The sequence below is a fragment of the Lynx rufus genome, unplaced genomic scaffold, assembly GCF_022079265.1.
Source record: "Lynx rufus isolate CCGP_SWC_20201006 ecotype Redwood Valley unplaced genomic scaffold, mLynRuf1.p SCAF_7, whole genome shotgun sequence".
Lineage (NCBI taxonomy): Eukaryota > Metazoa > Chordata > Mammalia > Carnivora > Felidae > Lynx > Lynx rufus.
Window position 1 is genome coordinate 78445882 of NW_025814889.1, and position 20237 is coordinate 78466118.

The following is a 20237-nucleotide window of genomic DNA, read 5'->3' on the forward strand; positions in this document are numbered from 1 at the left end:
TCACCAAGACTGAGCGGTAGCGTTAAACACCTGGCTCTGTCCTGCAAAGGGGCCCCCCAGACTGCGATCACACAGGTTGCCTGCATCCGGCGGATGGCAGGCGGCCGCGCGGGACAGGGAGCCCAGCCAGAGGCCGGTTGCGAGGACCCGGGCAGGACGCGGGACGCGATGGGGGCTTAAGGCTAGGCAGTGGGGATGGAGGGAACGGGAACACGCACGCGACTCGCCGAACATTCGATGCGGGGGAGGGGGTCGGTGCTGATAACTGCACGCTGGGCGGGGCGCAGGCCAGGGTGGAGGCCGCGTGTCAGGCGCGGGCCTCTCCGCGGAGCGCTCCGCACCCACCCGTGAGGTGGCCGAGGCGCGGGCCCCTCCCACCCCTTTAACAGGGACACTCCCCTTTAAGGCGGGCGCCCGCGCGCACCCGGCCCCGCCCTTCGGGGGCGCGCGCGGCGGCCGCGGCGCCGGCTCGGCCGGGAGCGCACGTGCCGGCGCCGGGCGGAGGAGAGGGAGGCGGGAGCGGGGCTGAGGGAGGAGGGGAGGCGCCGGGGGCGCGCGCGCGCGCGCTGGGCGCTGCTGGGCTGCGGCGGCGGCGGCGGCGGCGGTTACTATGGCGGAGTCGGCCGGAGCCTCCTCCTTTTTCCCCGTTGTCCTCCTCCTGCTCGCCGGCAGCGGCGGGTCCGGGCCCCGGGGGATCCAGGGTGAGTCCCGGGCCGGGGGGCGGGGGCCGGGATGGAGAAGGCCGGGCGAGGGCGAGGCCTCGCGCCGCGGCCCCTAGCTACAGCGCGCCCCCTCCCCACGCGCACAATATGGCCGGGTGGGGGGCGCGGAGGAGTCGGGGTGACCCTCGGTCGGCGTCCCCAGACCCCCGAGGCGTGGCTGCCCTGCCAGGACCGAGCTCACGCGGGGCCCCTGGGGACCCGAGCCCCCTTCCAGACGGAACTGGTTTCGGGGAGCTCTCGGGGTCGCGCTCCCAGCACCCCCTTGTTCCATAGAGGGGAGAGCGGGATCCCTTCCCTAAGATTTGGAGATCCGTGCTTCTGCCTCTCAACGTGTCCAGGGCGGGGGTCTTCCTTCCCTCCCACCAGATGCTCTTGGGGGGGCGTCTTTTCTCCCGCCAAGATTGAGGGGCTCGGGCGATGGGTCTTTGCTTCTCCGAGGTACCCTGATTGTGCGAGCCCTTGCGCACCTCAGATGACAGGGGAAGGGGTCTCTAACCTTTCGTTCAGGACCTGCACTTGGGGTGTCTCTTCCCCTCCCTCCCCTCCCTCTCCTTCCTCCCTAATGTTCTGGGAAAGGGAGTCACATTTACCCTGCGCACAACCCCTTTGAGTTCAGTGGGGCAAAACCCCCCACATACACATGCCCCGTGGAAGCTGTTGGGAGGAAGCGAGACCAACAGGCCCCTAAACGTTTTTGTAGCTTGGCTGTGGAATCTCTTTAACCCTAGGAAACCTAGTTCCCGAACGGTTAATCTGCATCTAGGTGTATTTGCTTTCCGCCTCGCCTCCCCCACCCCACCCCAGGGGGCCCATTCAGTTAATCACTTTGTGGATGCCTTTCAGGTGAAATCCTAGAACCTACCTCCAACCCCCAAGATTATTTAAAGATCCCACCATTGGACCGACTCCGGCCCTTGGTCAGTACTTATTTACCTTCCCACACAATCCCTTTTCCCAGCCCTGCCCCCCACGCACTCCCCCACCCTCACACGCCCCTTACCTTCCAACCCCCACCCTTCCCACTCTAGAGGTGGGCACCTTTTCTGTGGGACACCCGGCTGGGTGTGTTGTTTATGAGGCTTTGGGGGCAGAAAAGAGCAGATGAAACCCTAAAATATTTAACTTAAGAGACTCGTCTTAAATGTGTTTTGGCATTGGGGTAGCAGATGAAGGTTATATTTGGCAGTTATATTGAAGTGATTATTGACCCGCAGATGGATCTGGGAGAGACGATCAGGATTGTATTCGCTCCCGATGTACAAAGCCTGTGCTTTGACTTCTCAGCAGCCCCTAACCTTCCAGCTATGGGAGATCAAGTGTGTGCACTGTGGCTCTCCTCTCTACTAAAAATAATGATTCTCAGGTGGGTTCAGGCTTCTTTAATAAACCAGACAAACAAGAAAAGACATCATCCTACTTTGGAGTCTCAAAAACAAGTTCATTATCTCCAGCTTTGATATTTGCTCCCAGTGGTGTAGCCTGTGCAGTGGGGTCTTTGTTCACTGGCTAATGCTTCTGTTAAGCACCTCGTGTGTGTTCCTGGGTCTCGCTGCTCTGTGTATGGGTAACATGCTGTGGGATCTGATAAACATGGTGAAGGTGTATGAACACAGGCCGTCGGTTGTGGTAGGATCATGGTTTTCGTGAATAATGTTTGCCGGGCCTTCTTATGGGCCATGTTCTGGGAATGTGTAACATGATGTTATTTCTCTAGTAGGATAGTAAATAAGGAGGCTCAGCCTTCAGGTTTGTCATTTTGTATGTGTCTGAGTAAATCTTTTCAGTTCTGTCCATAGAATTTTTTTATCCTGGCCCTAATATATGTAAGATTTTTTAACAGCCATTTCCCTGTTGATTTGGTGTAATATCTGTGGGGTTTTTCTTGTGGTGAGCCTAGTTAAGAATGTTTAATTGGTAATCCAACTGGTTCTGAATAGGGCAGAGTTCATTTTTTGTAACCTTCCTAAAATGGATGTTTGTTGGGATGAGGATGGGTGGGCATAATAGGGAGTTAGTTTCTTTTTTTGGTAAATTGGAAATTAGGTTGTGTGTCCAGCAAACATTCTCGAAGGCCTTTAAACTTCTTGGCCAGACACTGCAGTTTTTTCCGGGACACATCTAGTTGCCAATAGTGCATGCTACAGAGACCACTGTTGCAAAAGGCTGAAAGTAAAACGTCAGTTCTGGGAAAATAGAGGCTGTGGGATAACAAGAAGTTGATTGCTTTCCTCCCCTGCATTTCCTCCGTTTGCTCCCCTAGGTGGGCTGGAGGAGTGGCAGAGCCAGGGAGCCTTGATGCCTGGTACTTGGACGTGGCATGAGGGCAGAAAGGGATAGGTGTTTCTGTTAGGGCATGAACTGCGACTTTGTAAAAGGCCAGTGACAAGGAGAATGAGTTCCAGGTTGTAAACAGCAACCACTTGATGGGTATAGCAGGTTTTAAGGCCTACTTTTGGAATTTCCACAACAGTCTTTAAAAATGTACAATTGCATTTGTTAGTGGTGGGAGAACATGACATTCGTTTCTTAAGACCCAAGCAACGAGGGAGACATTTGAGGTTCTGATAGGAATATTTTGAATTTCTGTGAGCAGACTTCATCTAATTTCAGGCCAAGTCTTAGAATTTTGTTGAGGGGACATGGATTTGAAGTACAGTGAGAGCGAACTCTTGTAGAGAAAAAGAGAATCTCTGGTTACTTTTGTTAAAAGAGCTCCTGGAACAGATGTGATTAAAACATAATAAAATGGCTACTCTGGTTAAAGGTTGGAGCCAGATGGAGGGAGGAGGCCAGGTCTCAGCCCTAGAACTTTGCTCCCTTACAGGTTGTCCTTGAACAAGTCACTTGCTTAACCTTTCCGTGACTGCCTCAGTTTTCCCTCTGTAAAGTAAAGAAATGGTGTGTGTAGTTCTTCTTGGGACATTTGTGAGACTAACTTGCTGATAGCCAGTTGGCTGGGAGGTATTTTTAGACACAGTTTCTGACTTCAGTGAAGGAGCAGTGTTGGGCTACTTTTTATCTTACGGGGCAGAATAACATACTCTTGGGATTGATAGGGGCACCACATGCCACCGCGTGGTTGATTTCTTCTGATTCGTGCATATTTTTGTGGACCGTTTCAGATTTCCTCAAGTTAATTTCTGTCTTTTGACAGGCTCTTACATCGTATCCTGGGCAGCGTACCTGTGCTAATCAAAGACAGTCTGGAGGGAGCGACCTGCTTTAGGTTTTATTGGTTTGGCAACGTTTTAATTCTTACGCAACTCTGGGTATGTTTATGGCACTATGTAAATGTTACATAAGAACATGGAGGCTGAGAGGTGGCTGGAATGGTGCCTGTGAACACAGGAAGGTTAGACTGAGGACTTCATCCGAAAGGACCTTGGGAATCTGCAGTCAGTACAGGAAGAAGCTGCACTTCATTTTCCTCTAAAAACCTTTTTAGATGATTGTGTCTTTCAGGTGGACTGCTGTGTTATAAATAGGTTTATTCTCCACCGGTGAGCTAATTGTAACCTTGCTACCAAAATATGAATCAGTAAACGAGGAGACGTGCTGCTGCTTTCGGCATGTCCTGTTGAAGCTGCTTGTTGCATTTTGGAACATGAGTTGAATTGTGTTGCAGTCTGTTCTCATAATAACTCAGGAGTACAGGGTGTTGAGGTGGAATGGAATTCTCAGTCCATGGTGCTTTAGATCTTCTTTATTTGTGAAGGTTAAATTAGAATACTGAAGTGGCTCTTTTGTTTTAATTTTGAAATCCTTATTGTTTACTGTTCAGTTTTTGCTCAGAGCAGCGGTGAACATGAATTCTGGAATCCCGCCTCTTTGTCTTGAATTCTTGTGTTACTGGTCTGTTACAGGAGGAGTGATGTAAGGGGGTCTTATCTCATTTTCCTCTCTGTATTTATAAAAAGCATATCCTGGAGTCCCCTTTCTCGCCGGTCCCTCCGACGCCGGAAGTGCTGCTGGCATTGGTAGCCCATCAGTTCGGCCCGGCCTGGGAATGCCAAAGCCTTGGTCGGAATCAGCCCCTCAGACCCGCAGTGTGACCCGCACCTCTCCCACTCTGTAGGCACTGCCTCATGGCCACGTTCAAATACCTACCTACCTGCCTGCTCCTGGGGTTCGCTCTCCTCAGTTTCTCTCACGCACTTGGTTTGACCTGCGCTTAGGCTTCCAGAGGCACCGTCCCTGCTCTTGCCTGTTCTCTCTGCCTGCCGGCTTCTCCGCCAAGTATAAATGTAACACCAAGCAAAAATGCTATTTCGGAGCGTATCTCTCTTTCCCTTACTCGGTAGAGCCGCCAGCATTTGGTTGAGCTGTGAAGTTTCCATCCCAGACCATTTTACCTGCTCTCTGGGTTTCAGAGACAGTGCCTCCTCGGGCAGCTCTGGTGTTCTTTTCGGTTTTCTTCTCTCTCCACTCATCCCAAGCCTGCGCTTGTCTTGTTGAATACCTTGAATTTAGCGTGATGAAAGTAACTGCTCTTCCCTTTAAAAGTATCAATCACCCCTGATGTTTACACAATTACGTATGGGAGATTTCTTTATTCATTAGGTTGGGTATGTGTGTGGAATGGTTCTTGGCTTGGGGAGATGATCCCAAGAGAACAAGAGAGATAAAAATCCCCGAATCCCTAACCGTCATGACAGTAGCAGTGGCTGAGACTGAAAATAAATAAGTAAACACAGTTCTCAGTCATGAGTGCTCCGGAGAAAATAAAACCGAATGATGTGCCAGATAGAGTGTGCTGTGAGCTACCATTTCACGTCTCTCTCAAATTCATGGTTTCATCTGTAAAACAAGGCTAATGTAGCCCAGTGTCTTTATTCATGGTACTTATGTTGTGTAAAGTTGACCGGAACACCGGATTAGCAAATACTGAACTACTGCTCCTAGGGGAAAGATGGTGTTAGGTTCCCGTGAGCCACTGGTCACCACATTTTCATCAGGCAGTCAGTGCATAACCTTGCTAATGTGTGTGTTTCTGTTTAAAGACATCTTATTCAATATATAGTGTTGGTTCATTAGCCTTGAACTTGAGGCCAACAGTACCACAATGCAAGCCTGAGCAATGCTTATCTGATACACATATTGTCTCCGTAAGGCACATCGCCGTCGTCTTGAACTTAGGAACGCTGGACAGCGTCTTAGCACTACCCTTGGGGGCCGTTTTAAGTGGTGAAATCACCAACAGAAAAAAATGCAGAAAGGGGAAAAGTGTGGCACAGAGTATACTATGAAAAGGACGCATATATATTTACTGTATGAAAGCTGGAGCAAGAAGACAGAGCGTCATCCCCTTGTTCACCGTCAGCCGGGAACACGTGTGTCGGACGACTCACGTTTTTTACCACTCTGCACATGTGTGTGAATGCCCGTGAGAAGGCCGAGAGTATTGATTTTGAGGTTACAAATAAGTTTTAATGAGTATGGAACCTATGGATGACCTGTATTTCGTGAGAGCCATACAGATAATTGTGGCAGAGATAAAATTATATCGTGTGGAGTTCCAAGAATTCCTAAATGGTTTCACTGAACCAGAATTTGAATATAGACAGAAGTCCCATTTACAGCCTGTAAATAAGCTAAATAAATATAGAGAGAGTACTACTCTAGTGATCTGAAGATGCCTTTAACACATACTTATTGAGCACCTACCATATGCCAGGCACTATCATAGGTGCTAGAGGTACAACAGTAGACTAAGGAAATAAAAATGCCTTCCTTCATGAAGCTTACCTTCTGGCAGGTCACGTAGATGTATAAGGTGATTCTGCCTACCATGCTCCACCCTCTGCCCCCTCCCCCCAAGATTTCCTGCCTTTGGAATATACCACCTTCCAGTTATTAAACATGAATCTAGGCACTGCTTTGAAAGGATTTTGTAGATGTAATTAAGGTCCCAAATCAGTTGATCTTCAACTAGGGAGACTGTCGTGGTAGACCTGACCTAACCACGCTGGCCCTTTGGAAGCACTTTTCTCAGCTGATTGCAGAAGAGGAAGTCGGAAGTGATCTGGCTGGTTTGGAAGAAAGTAAACATCCATGTGTGAACTGCCCATGGGGGCCACGTGGCCAGGAACTGCGGGCCAACTCCCAGAACTGAGAGTGGTCCCTGGCTGTCAGCGAGGAGGGAAATAGGGACTTCAGGCTTCCATCCACAGGGCAGTGGAGTTTGCCAACAACCAGTGAGCTTGAAAGAGGTCCCAGCCCTGAATGAGAAGGCAGCCCTGGCCAACACCAGTCACGCTGTGTCTGGACTTGTGACCTACAGAATCTGTGAGATAGTAAATAAGTGGTGTTTGCAAAAATGTGTGCGTGTGGTGGCTTAGATGGATATGTGAGGGGAAGGAAAGCAGGAAGGGAACTAGCTAGCTAGGATGGGTTCGAGGGGACTTGAGACCTGGTGCCCAGCCATGCTGGTGATGGACCTCGCGTGTGAAAAATTCTTTGACCGCATGTGGCTTTCGTCTACTGCCAGTTACCTTTTCCTAGATATTTGTGAGTGAGTGAGTGAGTGGAGGAGAGAGGAGATTATGGGTGCTTTGGAGATAAGTTTTTTAGGTGGTTGCAATGTTTGAGTTGAGGAATCTGAACTGAAGCATGTCTTTTTTTATTAAGTAGTTGTGGTGAACCTGCCTTGCCCTAGATCATCATGTGTTGTCTTGGTGTACATTTGTATATCACATTTTATATTTGTGGTCGATAAAATCGAATTGTAATAAGCATTCATTTCTAATATCCAGGATGAAGCTGAATGGTGAGAGGGGTACTGAAGAGTCTGTGCTTGCCCTTTAGAGGTTGACACACAAATTGACTTTCCTTCTTCTTCTTGTTGGAACAACCACAAAACTAGGAAGAGTTTAGACCCTTGTCACGCACCGGGACGGCAGAAGTGATAAGGGCATCTGGTTTACCAAACATTTACCGTATACTCAAGGGTTACGCTAAGGACTTGTACACTTACTCTGTACAGCTGCTCTCTGAGCGCTCTTATCCCTGTTCTGCAGATGAAGGGACTGGGGCATGGAGAGGTTCAGTGCTGAGCTTGAGGTCTGTCAGACTCCAAAGCGTATGCTCTGCATCCTGTACTCTACCATATACTACGAGGACTATGAAAGTAATTGGCTAACCAGTCTCTGCCTCCAGTCTCCCACTTGTCCTCCATGCTATTGCTGGGTTTAACTTTGGAGAGCATGCCCTCTGTATCTCATGGTTCTACTGCTTGTATGTGGCCTCCAGGATAACCCCCAGACCCTTAGCCAAGCATCACAGTGCATCTGATCTGGCCTTGGTCTCCCTTACCATCCTTGTCTCTGGCTGGAACCTTGCGCCGGTCTGTTCGCTGTGGACCTAATATGCCTTGTGCTTTTCTTGGCCTTGGCCTTCTCTTCTTAGCCAAATCGACCCATCCTCCAGTGTGGGATCTTTGTCCTCTTGCCTTCCCGTGGTTGATGAGTCCATCCTCCTCTTTTGTCCATCCTGCTCCTCCCAACCTCCCAGACTCTGCCCCCTAAAAATTGATGCTAGGAACTGGCTTATTCTTGAAAGAAAATTTTTTTAATGTTTATTTATTTTTGAGAGACAGAGCATGAGCAGGGGAAGGGCAGAGAGAGAGGGAGACACAGAATCTGAAGCAGACTCTAAGCTGTGAGCTGTCAGCACAGAGCCTGATGTGGGGCTTGAACTCACAAAGTGCGAGATCATGACCTGAGCCAAAGTCGGATGCTTAACTGACTGAGTCACCCAGGTGCCCCGGAACTGGCTTATTCTTTATGTGGCTTTATCCTGTCACAGAGCCTTGCACATTTTAAGTAGTTAATAAGTTTGTTTAAGTGAATCCATTCGGTTCTTTTCCATCCTCTCAGCAATATCCTAGGTAAAATATTCCAGTTCTTCCCTGCTGTACTTCTAGTATCTCCTATATGTACAGTTTTTTATCCTAGTCACTTAAAAATGCTACAGACATTTGTGAGTTACTTGGAACATGATAAGCTCTCTTCCTACCTCACCTCTTTCATCTTTGTTTTATTCTACCACCTACCCGTTTTATGCCAGCCAAATGCACTTGATCTCAGCCTCATTAGTTTTATTCTCAGCTCTGGCTGATTTTTTTCTCCTTCATTGTCCCAGTTGCCTGAAACCATTCCTATCCCTCTTCTCGCTCAGAACTGTGACGTGCACTGTCTCCTCTCCACTCATCCATAGTATAGGAAATAGGTCAGGGAGCAAATACAAAACACTCATAAATATCCTCCCCTGCCCTAATGAGCCACATGTACGTCTATTTCAGTACAACAAAGAAAGAAAACAGAATGATTTTATATGTTTGTTATAAACTGTAGGTGAAGGAGAAGTATCCAGTTACTAGTAGATATTCTGAACATGACAGCTGAGTCCATACGCTTCGCTCCTAGGAACACCGGGCACGCTCTGTAGTAACGATGCCACTCAATCCAGTTTTACCTTGACATTTTCCTGGGCAGCAGGTGGGCCCTTGTAGATACTCAGGTATTTACAGTCAGCCATAAATTAAGCTGCAATGACAGGTCTCCTTAGCATAAACATCAAACGTCTCTTTTGAGTGAGAACAAAGCTTTCATTCTCTAGACCTGAGGCTTAGGGGTGAACTTGTTTAAACAGCTCTCTAAGGTTGGGTTTGTCTCCAAGTAGAATGTCAGCAAGGCAGTTGGTAGAATAGATATAGTGTGGAGCTGGCTTTTCAAACACCTTTCTCTTATGCAAACCCCATTCCGAGACCTTTCCCAGATTGGAATTAAATACCAAGCTTATCAAGTGTCTTATTGTTAAATCTCTGGGTTTTTTCCCTCCTCCTACAAATAACTTCCTTTATTAAGTCAGTTACATTTTTTTCATAAGTGCTTTTTACCAGTATATGTTTTGTTTTTTTTTTAGGTACTACCCAACTACACATGTAAAACTTGACTTTGTTTTGGCTCTTGGATACTTGAGAGTTTTTGTTTTGCTTTAATGTGTTTTTAAATCTAATTTTGATGATGGTGAAGGGTGAAAGTGTCACTTGGGTCTTTTTTACCAACCAGTAGCAGCAGCTGATTGCTTTACTTCAACACTGCAAGATTTTTCTACTTAGGTTAGAGTTGTGGCTGCTGGTATGTTGTCAGTTCCCAGTTGTTGTCCCCCATCACTCCCTGCCAGGAGAACCAAACGTTATCTTGATTTTGTGACAGTTTAGTGCCAGACACCTCCATTTTTTTAACCTGATTCAGGATTTTCCCAAACATTTGGGCAGTTGACTAGATCAGAAGTTACTAAACACCGGTTTTCTTCTTTCTTTGTCTTTTTCCTTTGTTTTTTTCAAGCAGTGGAGTTCTTTTAAGAGTACACACGTAGAGGGGCGCCTGGGTGGCGCAGTCGGTTAAGCGTCCGACTTCAGCCAGGTCACGATCTCGCGGTCCGGGAGTTCGAGCCCCGCGTCAGGCTCTGGGCTGATGGCTCAGAGCCTGGAGCCTGTTTCCGATTCTGTGTCTCCCTCTCTCTCTGCCCCTCCCCTGTTCATGCTCTGTCTCTCTCTGTCCCAAAAATAAATAAACGTTGAAAAAAAAAAAAATACACACGTAGAAACGTACGTATGTGGATGGTAAAAGCCACTGTGGCAGAGCCCCCCTTCCCTCTCAGATTATTAGGCTGAGATTTATTAAGCCCAGTGCTATTTGCTAGACGCCAGTGAGAAAAGGCGAAGCAAAGCAGGACAGTGCTTCCTCCCTTGTGGAGCTCAGAGGTTGCTGGTACATCTTGGAGAGCATGGGGGTTCAGGAAGGATACAATCTGAAGAACACTATACCTCCGGTTTTCTTTTTCTTTTCTTTTTTTTAAATTTGTTTAAGTAATCTTTGCACCAAATGTGGGGCTCAAACTCATGACTCCAAGATCAGCCATTGCATGCTCTACTGACTGAGCCAGCCAGGCGCGCCCACTTTTAACCATTTTAATATATATGTTTTTAACATTTATTTATTCTTGAGAGAAAGAGACAGAGTACGACCATCATCAGTGCTGTTAAGTAACCTCATAACCTTCTGCAAGCCGTGACCACTATCTGGTTCTGGAACTTTTTACCCCAAAGGAAACCCGGTAACCCATTAAGCAGTAACTTCCCTTCCTCCTTTCCATACTACCCCCAGCCCCTGTCAACCACTAATGTGCTTTCTGGATATTTAATATCAATGGAACCGTACGGTATGGGGCTGCTTTCACTTAACGTAGTGTTTTCAAAGTTCATTCATATTGGGGCACTTGGGTGTCTGAGTTGGTTAAGCATCCGACTCTTGATTTCAGCTCAGGTCATGACCTCGCTGTTCCTGAATTTGGGCCCACATTGGTCTCTGGGGTAACACTGTGGAGCCCACTTGGGGTTCTCTCTCCCTTTCTCTTGCCCCTCCCCCTCTTGGACGTGCGCCTGTGCGTGCCCTCTCAAAAACAAACAAGTAAATAAGTAACTAAAGAAAGAAAGAAAAGAAATAAAATAAAAATAAAAGAAATAAAATTTAAAAAATAAAGAAAGAAAGTTCATATTGTAGTGTATATCAATAGTTTATGCATTTTTATGGCTGGATGATACACCACATTTTGTTTTTTCGCTCATTGACAGACATCTGGGTTGTTTCCACCTTTTGACTATATGCACGGTGCTGTTATGAACATTCATGTATAAGTTTTTATTTGAACACTTGTTTTCAGTCTTTTGGTGATATATCTAGGGTTGGAATTGCTGGGTTATATGGTAATTGAGTGTTTAATTGACGGAGGAACCATCAAACTTTTCCGCAGTGACTACACCATTTTATGATCCTACTGGCAAAGTACGATATGAGGGTTCTGGTTTCTCGGAATCTTCACCAACACTTGTTATTTTTCTTTTTCTTATGGCCTTCCTAGTGGGCGTGCAGTGGTGTCTCACTGTGGTTTTGATTTTCATTTTCATTTAAAATTCATTTGCGTATGAGATGATGTTGAACATCTTTTCATGTGCTTTTTGGCTATTTGTGTATCTTTTTTGGAGAATTGTCTATTTAAGTCCTTTGCCCATTTTTTATTTGTTCTGTGTTGTTATGAGTTCTTTTTGTAATCATTCTGAATACTAGACCATTATTAGATATGTGATTTACAAATATTTTCTCCCATTCCATAGCTGTCTTTACATTCTCTTGATAGTTTCCTTTGATTTACAGTTTTTAATTTTGATGAAGGCCAGTTTATCTGGTTTTCTTTTTTTTTTTTTTTTTTTTTTTTAATTTTTTTTTTTCAACGTTTTTTATTTATTTTTGGGACAGAGAGAGACAGAGCATGAACGGGTGAGGGGCAGAGAGAGAGGGGGACACAGAATCGGAAACAGGCTCCAGGCTCCTAGCCATCAGCCCAGAGCCTGACGCGGGGCTCGAACTCACAGACCGCGAGATCGTGACCTGGCTGAAGTCGGACGCTTAACCGACTGCGCCACCCAGGCGCCCCATATCTGGTTTTCTTTTGTTGCTTGTGCAGTTGGTGTCCTATCGAAGGTACCGTTGCTAAATCCAAAGTCGTGAAGTTTACCCCTGTTTTCCTTTATAAAGTTTTAGAAGTTTTAGAATATAAGTTATAGTTTGTATATTTAAGTTGTTGATCCATTTGGAGTTAATTTTTGTGTCCAGTGTGAAGAAAGGGCCGACATCATTCTTCTGCATGTGGGTATCCAGTTGTCCAGCACCAAGTGTTGAAGACTAGTTTTTCCTCTTAAATGTTCCAGACATTCTTATCAAAAATCAGCTGATCACAGATGTGTAGGTTTGTTTCTGGACTCTTAGTTCTATTTCTTTGATTTGTATCTATACCTTTTTTTTTTTTAAGTGTATTTATTTTGTGAGAGAGTGCACGGTTGCGTGCAGCATGCAAGTGGGGGAGGGGCAGAGAGAGGAAGAGAGAGAATCCCAAGCAGGCTCCGTGCCGTCAGTGTGGAGCTGGACCTGCGGCCCCATCCCATGAACCGTGAGATCATGCTGTGAACTGAAATCAAGAGTCAGATGCTTTCCCGACTGAGCCCCTCAGGCGCCCCTTGCATGTCTATACTTGATGACAGTACCACACTGTTTTGGTTGCTGTGGCTTTGTAGTAAGTTTGGAAATCAGGAAGTGTGAGTCCTCCAACTTTGTTCTTTTTATTCCCCCCAAGATCATTTTGGCTATTTAGGATCACAGAGTTGTAGTCTTTGTTCTATCCTAAGGAGGCTGTTGGAGGATTTGGATAAGGTCCAGAGAAGATTAATTAAAATAATCATGGGTTGTAATAGGCTATTCTTATCAGTTTGGTCTGTCTGACGGATGCTGTCATCTGGAAGGAGGAGGGCCAAGAGGCAGTTTATGATCAAGTCGCAAGATCATGAAGAGAAGGGGCTATACCAGCTGATTTCGGCACTATGTTGGCTACTATAAAAGTAGAAGGTGAGCCCAGTGAGGTTTGAAAGAGGCAAGCTTAGTGTGCCCAAACAGGGCAGTGCTCCATTCTAGTACAAAATTGATGAAGCTTATTATAATTCCCCAAGGAGCAGTTGATATAAGCTAAAAATCATAAATCCTGTCGCTTTAAAGCATTTTAGAACATTTGTGGACCTTTATCTACCCGGACAAATGTGGCCGTTTTGTGGCTCACTTCTTACCTTTTGAGGTTGGTGCTACCACCCTGCACGCCCCCCTACCCTGTCCCCTGGAGATGCGGTCTAGGGCAGAATAGCGGGCTGAGTGGCCGTGAGTCCATGCCTGTATGGTGGCGCTTGGGAATTCCCATGAGCCACACCCTTGCTGCGTGTCCTCCCCGTGTAGGCCAGCGGGTCAGAGAGAGAAGACCCAACCCCAGTGTCCTGCCTGCGGTGGGATTGTCTTTGCTGAGAGCTGTCCATGTCAGTGTCTCCATAACATGCACCTAGACAGAGGCTGCTCAAGTTGGGACTTGTTGGTCTTCCGCCAAACACAGCCTCTCTCATGAATCAAATTTGCATCTACATCCTCCCACATACCACCTTCTCATCATATTTTAGAGCCACGTTCAAATCTCGCTTAGGTGGTTTTGTCTTTAGTTCCGGTTTGACTGACTTGTTTATAACAAAATGCTGGGCTAGTGAGACTGTCGTTCTGACCACTTTTTAACTTGGTTGTGTCTAGAGTGATTTTGATACTCCTCTGTGATTGGTTTTCCAAATTGTGTCATTTCTACTACATAACTCTTTGGTTATGGAATACGGAAGAGTTTTAGGTATGTATGTATTGTTTATATGCACGCGTGTAGACTGATTTAACCTGATGAGTCACTGTGAAGTAGGTTATAAAGGGCTATTAGCATTCATTAGTCCAGATTTAGCTTTTCAAAGAAATCATGATTAGGTTTGTGATTTAGTATACTGTACGTTTACAGTAAATTCAGGTATTTTTATAATTTTATTATCACTTATTTTGAAAAACGAACATTAACGCAAGACTAGCCCTAATGTCTGTCTTTAAAGTTCAGGAAAAAGTATATAACATTTAAAGCACCACTTCCCATTGTTGAATCAGTGATTCAGACAGTGTGAATTTAAAAACAAACTGGATTCAGATTTCAGCTGGAGGATGTAGAGGTCATCTAGTTCACTCCCTTCTTTCTGGTCAGTCATGAGGAAAGTGAGGTTCAGGGAGGTTAAATGACTTGCCCAATGCCACACGACTAGTTACTGGCAGAGCTGAAACCAGAACAGCAGTTTCTCGCTGTGCCTGCTGTGGTCTTACTGTAACTTGCCACTTCCTAATTAGTGGTTAAAGAGACACGTTTGTGCGTGTGTGTGTATGCATGTGTGTGTGTGTGTGTGTGTGTGTGTGTGTGTGTGTGTTTGAGTTTTACATTGAGAGGAGAGATTAAAATGTACTGAACACCTATTTGCTAAGTACTTTTGAAATGTATTATTTTATATAGTTCTACATAGTCCTGTAAAATAATTATTAACAGCCCCACTTTACAGATTAGGAAACCAGGGTGCTCTAGGTCATGTGATTAATGTTAGTGCTGGTATTTGAGCTTGGCTCTTTCTGACCTGTGCCTGCCATGATACCCTGCTGTGACTCTACTGGTAGTAACTGAAACCTTTTCAGGGGTGTGGGCAGTAGTGATGGTTATCTTAAAATCCATCTTTTTCAGACTTCTCCCTCACTCTGTAAAATGTATAGATGTACACAGATGTGCGCAGGGAGAGTCTTTCTCAGAATACTCACAGCACTTAGCGGATGTTTGGCTAATCTTCATACCATCTCTGTAAGATAAATGGTATTTTCTGGTTAGGCAGCTGAGGCTCAGATAGATTCAGGGACTTGCCTAAGTCCTTATCACGAACCCGCATGGCCCCGCTCCCAGTTCCGTTCTTCGTCCCGTCTCACATAGATTTCACCACTTTTGTTCTTTCCTGTCTTACACCAAGATTGTTTAAGTACTTCCCAAAAATAATGAGCCACGTGTGGGTGTGTTCGTTCTCCAGAATGAATCACTGTGAAAGAGGCCGTGAACCAACGAAGGGAGAATAAATATCTGGAATCAGAGACTCTTGGCTCTCCTGTCTAATTGACAGACTCAGAAGTGAGCTTTTTTTCAAAAGGCGGCTACGGGTCTGGCCTGTGTGTCCCACTGTGCTCAGAATAGCCCTCTTGGAGTTGTTCGTTTTCCCTTCTTGCTTCCCAAAATAGCCCAATGCTGTTCTCTGTGCTGGATGTCACGGCACATGTATTGAGAGGTGTGCGCTCCACAGGGAACCCCGTTGTGCCTGAATGTCCACACCAAGGGGAGGGGCAGTAGCTTTCTTGGATTACCGGTCAGGACTCCGGTGTGAGTAGAAGAGGTTTGGCTCGAGTATTCAGAGAGTTGCGGAAGTAAATTTCAGCTGGCAAGAATAAAAGGGGAAGCAAATAAAGGCATTTGGGGGAAAACGAGGAGAGTTCTTCGTCTTTCCTGTGTCTAAAAAGGGTTGGAATCGAAGTTTAGGAAGAACTTACTTTTAAAATTCCTTTTATGATTTGGATCCTAGTCTAAAGGGTACCTGCTTTAAACTTCCTGCCCTTAAAATAGAACGCTACTCTTACCCTTCAGCAGGTAGCTGCGTGCTTTGGAATTCCTCCCAGAAGAAAGGGCTTTGATCGAAGGCCTTACGGTAGAGGATCCACAGCGGCCGTTTACCTGTCAGTGTGCGGGTGCACTCTGCTTTGTTTCCTTGGGTGGGAATGGCGAGGGATCGCGTCATTTATAGAAAGCCTGGGGAAGGGGGCTTGGACACTGAGATATTTAGAATCGGTCTTTGGAACTGAAAAGCCGAGAGATGCCTTCTAGTGTATTGCAGGAAGAGACAAAGATAGACTGTTTACAGCCTGAAGGGGTAAGTTACAATAGGCTAGTTTTTCATGGGATTGGTCATAAATGTCTCTTCTCTAGGGGCTTCGGTTTGAATATATTCCCACCTGGTAGCCAGATATTATTCACTGAGTGTCCAGTCCGAAGACTTGGGTGGGCTCTGCCACCTCCATTCCCTGATGGGTGGGCGCTTCATTCGGTGCTAAGTCCCAACCTAAGTGTCCTAGTGGCCACAGCCGCACTCCCGCTGGTTCCAAGAGGTCAGGGCTAGGTTAGGCCCATGAGAGACAGTGTTGGGGAGAACCAACTGCTGCTGTCTGTGCTATTCTTGTTAGATGGATAAATAAAGGATTTCAGATTCCAGGGCTGCTGAACTGGCTTTCAGAGGCGCCAAATTCATTTACAGTAATTTCCTGTCAACAGGGCACACTTATGTATAAAACACACCCAGCAGAACTCATTAGTCCCAGAGATGATTGCATACACTGCCTATTTGGAAAGATGGATGGATGGATGGATGGATGGATGGATGGATGGATGGATATTATATTTTAAATGTGATATCCAGGGGCCTTCCAGAGTAGGTTGAATTTATTGAACACATTTTATATATTAGCTCATTTCATCCTCACAATAACTTGATGAGGAGGGCATTAATATCGTCTTTGGAGGTTATTCTTTTTGTCCCTCATGAGAGGTGCACCTGCCATGGACTAAAGGGAGGAGGAGGATGTTGGACTAGTGGGCGGGAAGCGTTTCAAAGGAAGTGATGGTTAAGCTGAATTTTAGAGGATTTGTGAGAAGTAGCCAGGAAAAAAAAGCATTGCAGCAAAAGAATGTGTGAGAGCATGCATACTGCATTCAGAAAACGGTGGGCATGCCTAATGCTGGAGAAAGGAGATGGGGTCGGTGAGCCATTGTCAAGTGAGGAAGCCTGGATGGTTTGGGGTGGGGCAGGAGGTGGTGGCCTGTGTCTTCCAAGGGGAAGGTACCTTCCTCTAGTCCTCAGGCGTCTATTTAAAGGAAAGCTTCTTTCCCAGCCACAAAATAATGTGTGATAAGTCTAAGGCAAAGTTCAAAAGGTCCTTTCTCTGTTTCTCACAGGCATAAGATAGGGAGGACACTTAGAAGAAAATGGTAGGGCTTGCAAGCCTGCTTTCTGCACTGAATAAATAGGTGAAAAGTTTGTGCTCCTGTTGACGGTGTCCTCTTTCTGGCCCTCTCTCTATAAAAGCTCCTTATTTGGGAACATCCAGTATGCTAAAGGATTATGTTCTAAGTCTGGAAAGGGACCTAGGATAGGATCTCACCGTTAATGTCACCGTATTCCCAAATTTCCTGCAGCTCTGCAGTGTGCATGTACCAGCTGCCTCCAGGCCAACTACACGTGTGAAACAGATGGGGCCTGCATGGTTTCCATTTTCAACCTGGATGGGATGGAGCACCACGTGCGCACCTGCATCCCCAAAGTGGAGCTGGTCCCCGCTGGGAAACCCTTCTACTGCCTCAGCTCTGAGGACCTCCGCAATACCCACTGCTGCTATACTGACTTCTGCAACAGGATCGACCTTAGGGTGCCCAGTGGTGAGTGGACACCCTTGTTGGACTATTGGCTCATCCTGGAGGTAGGGCACCCCTGTCATTTCGTCCTTCTCTACTCTTCCCTAATCCCTTTGTTTGGTGATAGGTAAAGGTACCTTTTTGATGTTCCCTAAGGTGACAAGGGGATAGGATTCTTCCCAGGTCAGATTTGTAGACAAGAGGTTGAGGGAGGCAGACTGTCAAGGTTGTCCCAGAGGTGGAAGCTGCGCTTTGGAGACTGGCTGAGCAGCCATGGGCAGCTGGTGAGGGGTGGGAGAGTCAGGCAGGGATCCCCATGGAAAGGTATGTGAAGGCAGCTGCTGGGTGAGGGTGATGGCAGGATGGGAAGAGAGGTTGGAGTTGGAAGAGAAGGACAGCGATCCAGGCTGGGAAGTTTTAGGTGGCACCCCTTTGCAAATGTGCCATTTAGAAGGCATTACTGGGGAGATCGGAGGAGGGGGTACTTAAGGCTGCAGAGCTTAGCACAGCTGTCACGAGTGGAGGCACAGAACCTGGTGTCTGTCTGGGACACTGAGGCGGGATAGGCCCGTGAAAGGCAGGCGGTGACACAGTGCCTTGTGAGCGTGATTGCTGAAAAGGGCCCCTTCACTGGAGAGGTTTGCATTTGAGAACATCAGGCAGACACATAGCCCAGTGAGACCTGGGAGATCGAGGGCACCTTGAATGCAGGGAGAGGGAAAGGGTATTCGCATGTGGAGGGAGGTGTCGGGGACAAATAAGGCCAGAGCTTTCCCATGTTTTTACTGTGTTCTTTCCCTCTCCTCTCTCACTTGACCCAGGTCACCTCAAGGAGTCTGAGCACCCTTCCATGTGGGGCCCCGTGGAGCTGGTAGGCATTATTGCTGGCCCAGTGTTCCTCCTGTTTCTCATCATCATCATTGTTTTCCTTGTCATTAACTATCATCAGCGTGTCTATCACAACCGCCAGAGACTGGATATGGAAGATCCCTCGTGTGAGATGTGTCTCTCCAAAGACAAGACGCTCCAGGATCTTGTCTACGATCTCTCCACATCAGGGTCTGGTTCAGGTACTGAGTTCTCCAGCGGTTGTGTGTGTTGTTGGTGTTCGTCACTGTTCCCCAGCAGGATAGAGCATTTCTGAAGACTGGGCCTTGCCCTTGTTTCTGCCAGCACTGAGGCGTTTGGTTTCATAATTCCCCTTCTTTTAGAGTCTGATATGTAATAAGATAAAGGGTTCACAGAAAATCTTTCATTCCCTGGGATTCCAAAGGTCAAGTGCAAAACTCTCCACTCCAGAAACCCTGCCTCTTTTCAAGTCTTGTAACTGTATGTCTATTAAAATTCACCTGGTTCCACCTGAGCAGTGGAGTGCTCAATTTAAGGGCCCCTTTTGAGAAACAGGAGTGTGCCGGGTTTCTCTTGGTGTGGTGACAGCTAATCATTGATTTCCGAGCAACCACAAGGGGAGTTTAAGGACATTGAGTAAAGCTGAGAGCTGGGATTTGGTGAATCATTGACTTGTACCAGTTGCCCAAGGGTTTTTGGGGGAGGTTAAATAAAGGCAACTTGGGCTTGCAGCAGGCTATCAGCACCATTTCCTGTACTGCCTGTTGGTAACCGAGTCTTTGTCAGATGAGAGAATTGAACCAAACCCTGGACCTTGATGTGAGCCCAGAATTCAGGATAAAGGGGCTGGGGTCGCTCAGGTCTCAGGGTGTACCTTAGCTGGCTATTAGATGTGAAATGACTACAAAAGAGTCTTTTTATGAAAATAAACAATTATTTTAGTGATGGTGGTATTCTGTTCTTGTAAAAAAAAAAGTCATTTGCAAAGGTCACTATCGCCATTCTAGCTAAAACACACAATTATATTGTGAGAATTTTGTACGTGTTTATGTAGGTTTCCTTGCCATGTGACAAGACTATTGTTCTGTAGGGAAATTATGCCATCAGTCATGGGCAGACATTCCTCCTTGAACACAAGGAATACTTTGAGCTGTGACATCTCCTGAATTTCAGTGGTTTTGCCTTTATTAAGCTCTGCAGTAGAGAGTGCCAAAATGATGGATATATTTAAAAGCTGCATATTTTTAGGAAGAGAGAAAATATATGTCTTGTTCTTTGCTGAAAGAGGTAGGGCAGTGGTTAGAACTGCCTGACTGACTCTGTGACTTGATTTGCTGTCACAGGAGGGTAGCTCAGGTTTTCTGGGGTCTTTTTTAAGATCAGAACTAGCTGAAGCTAGCGAAGGTCCATGGTGGTTACTTAGTCATCTGGAGTAAAATGATTAATAACTATTTCTCCCTGGATGGTCTAGTCCGTTATCAATCCCAAATATGCAGAGTTTCCAAGGTGCTGGAGTTTTAATACCGTGGTTTTTAAAGCAATAAGTCTATGCTGCTTATGTGACTTTCGATTCCCTTTAACAAATATATGCTGAATACCCTCCAGGTGATACAGGGTAAACAAAGATGAAAAAAGCTGACCCAGAATTGGGTAGAAGAGATAGGGATTGCTGGGAAGGGCCTCATGGGGGAGGATGCACTTAAAGGGGTCTTGAAGACTGAGTTG

General features: G+C 46.5%; 1 protein-coding gene across 5 annotated transcripts in view; it reads left to right on the forward strand.

Annotated features, from left to right (window-relative positions):
• Nucleotides 1-586: 586 nt before the first annotated feature.
• The window catches only part of ACVR1B (activin A receptor type 1B), a 32693-nt gene continuing 13042 nt past the window's right edge, over nucleotides 587-20237 (forward strand). For 2 of the 5 annotated variants that reach the window (XM_047065218.1, XM_047065214.1), the window contains exons 1-3: nucleotides 587-701; nucleotides 17448-17687; nucleotides 18485-18733. In XM_047065218.1, coding sequence (XP_046921174.1) covers nucleotides 611-701; nucleotides 17448-17687; nucleotides 18485-18733 — 580 coding nt within the window. In that variant the 5' untranslated portion in view covers nucleotides 587-610. Of the gene's footprint in view, nucleotides 702-2022; nucleotides 2086-3972; nucleotides 3992-6773; nucleotides 7008-17447; nucleotides 17688-18484; nucleotides 18734-20237 lie in introns of those variants that run through there. The other 3 variants (XM_047065215.1, XM_047065216.1, XM_047065217.1) reach the window with 3 other exon arrangements.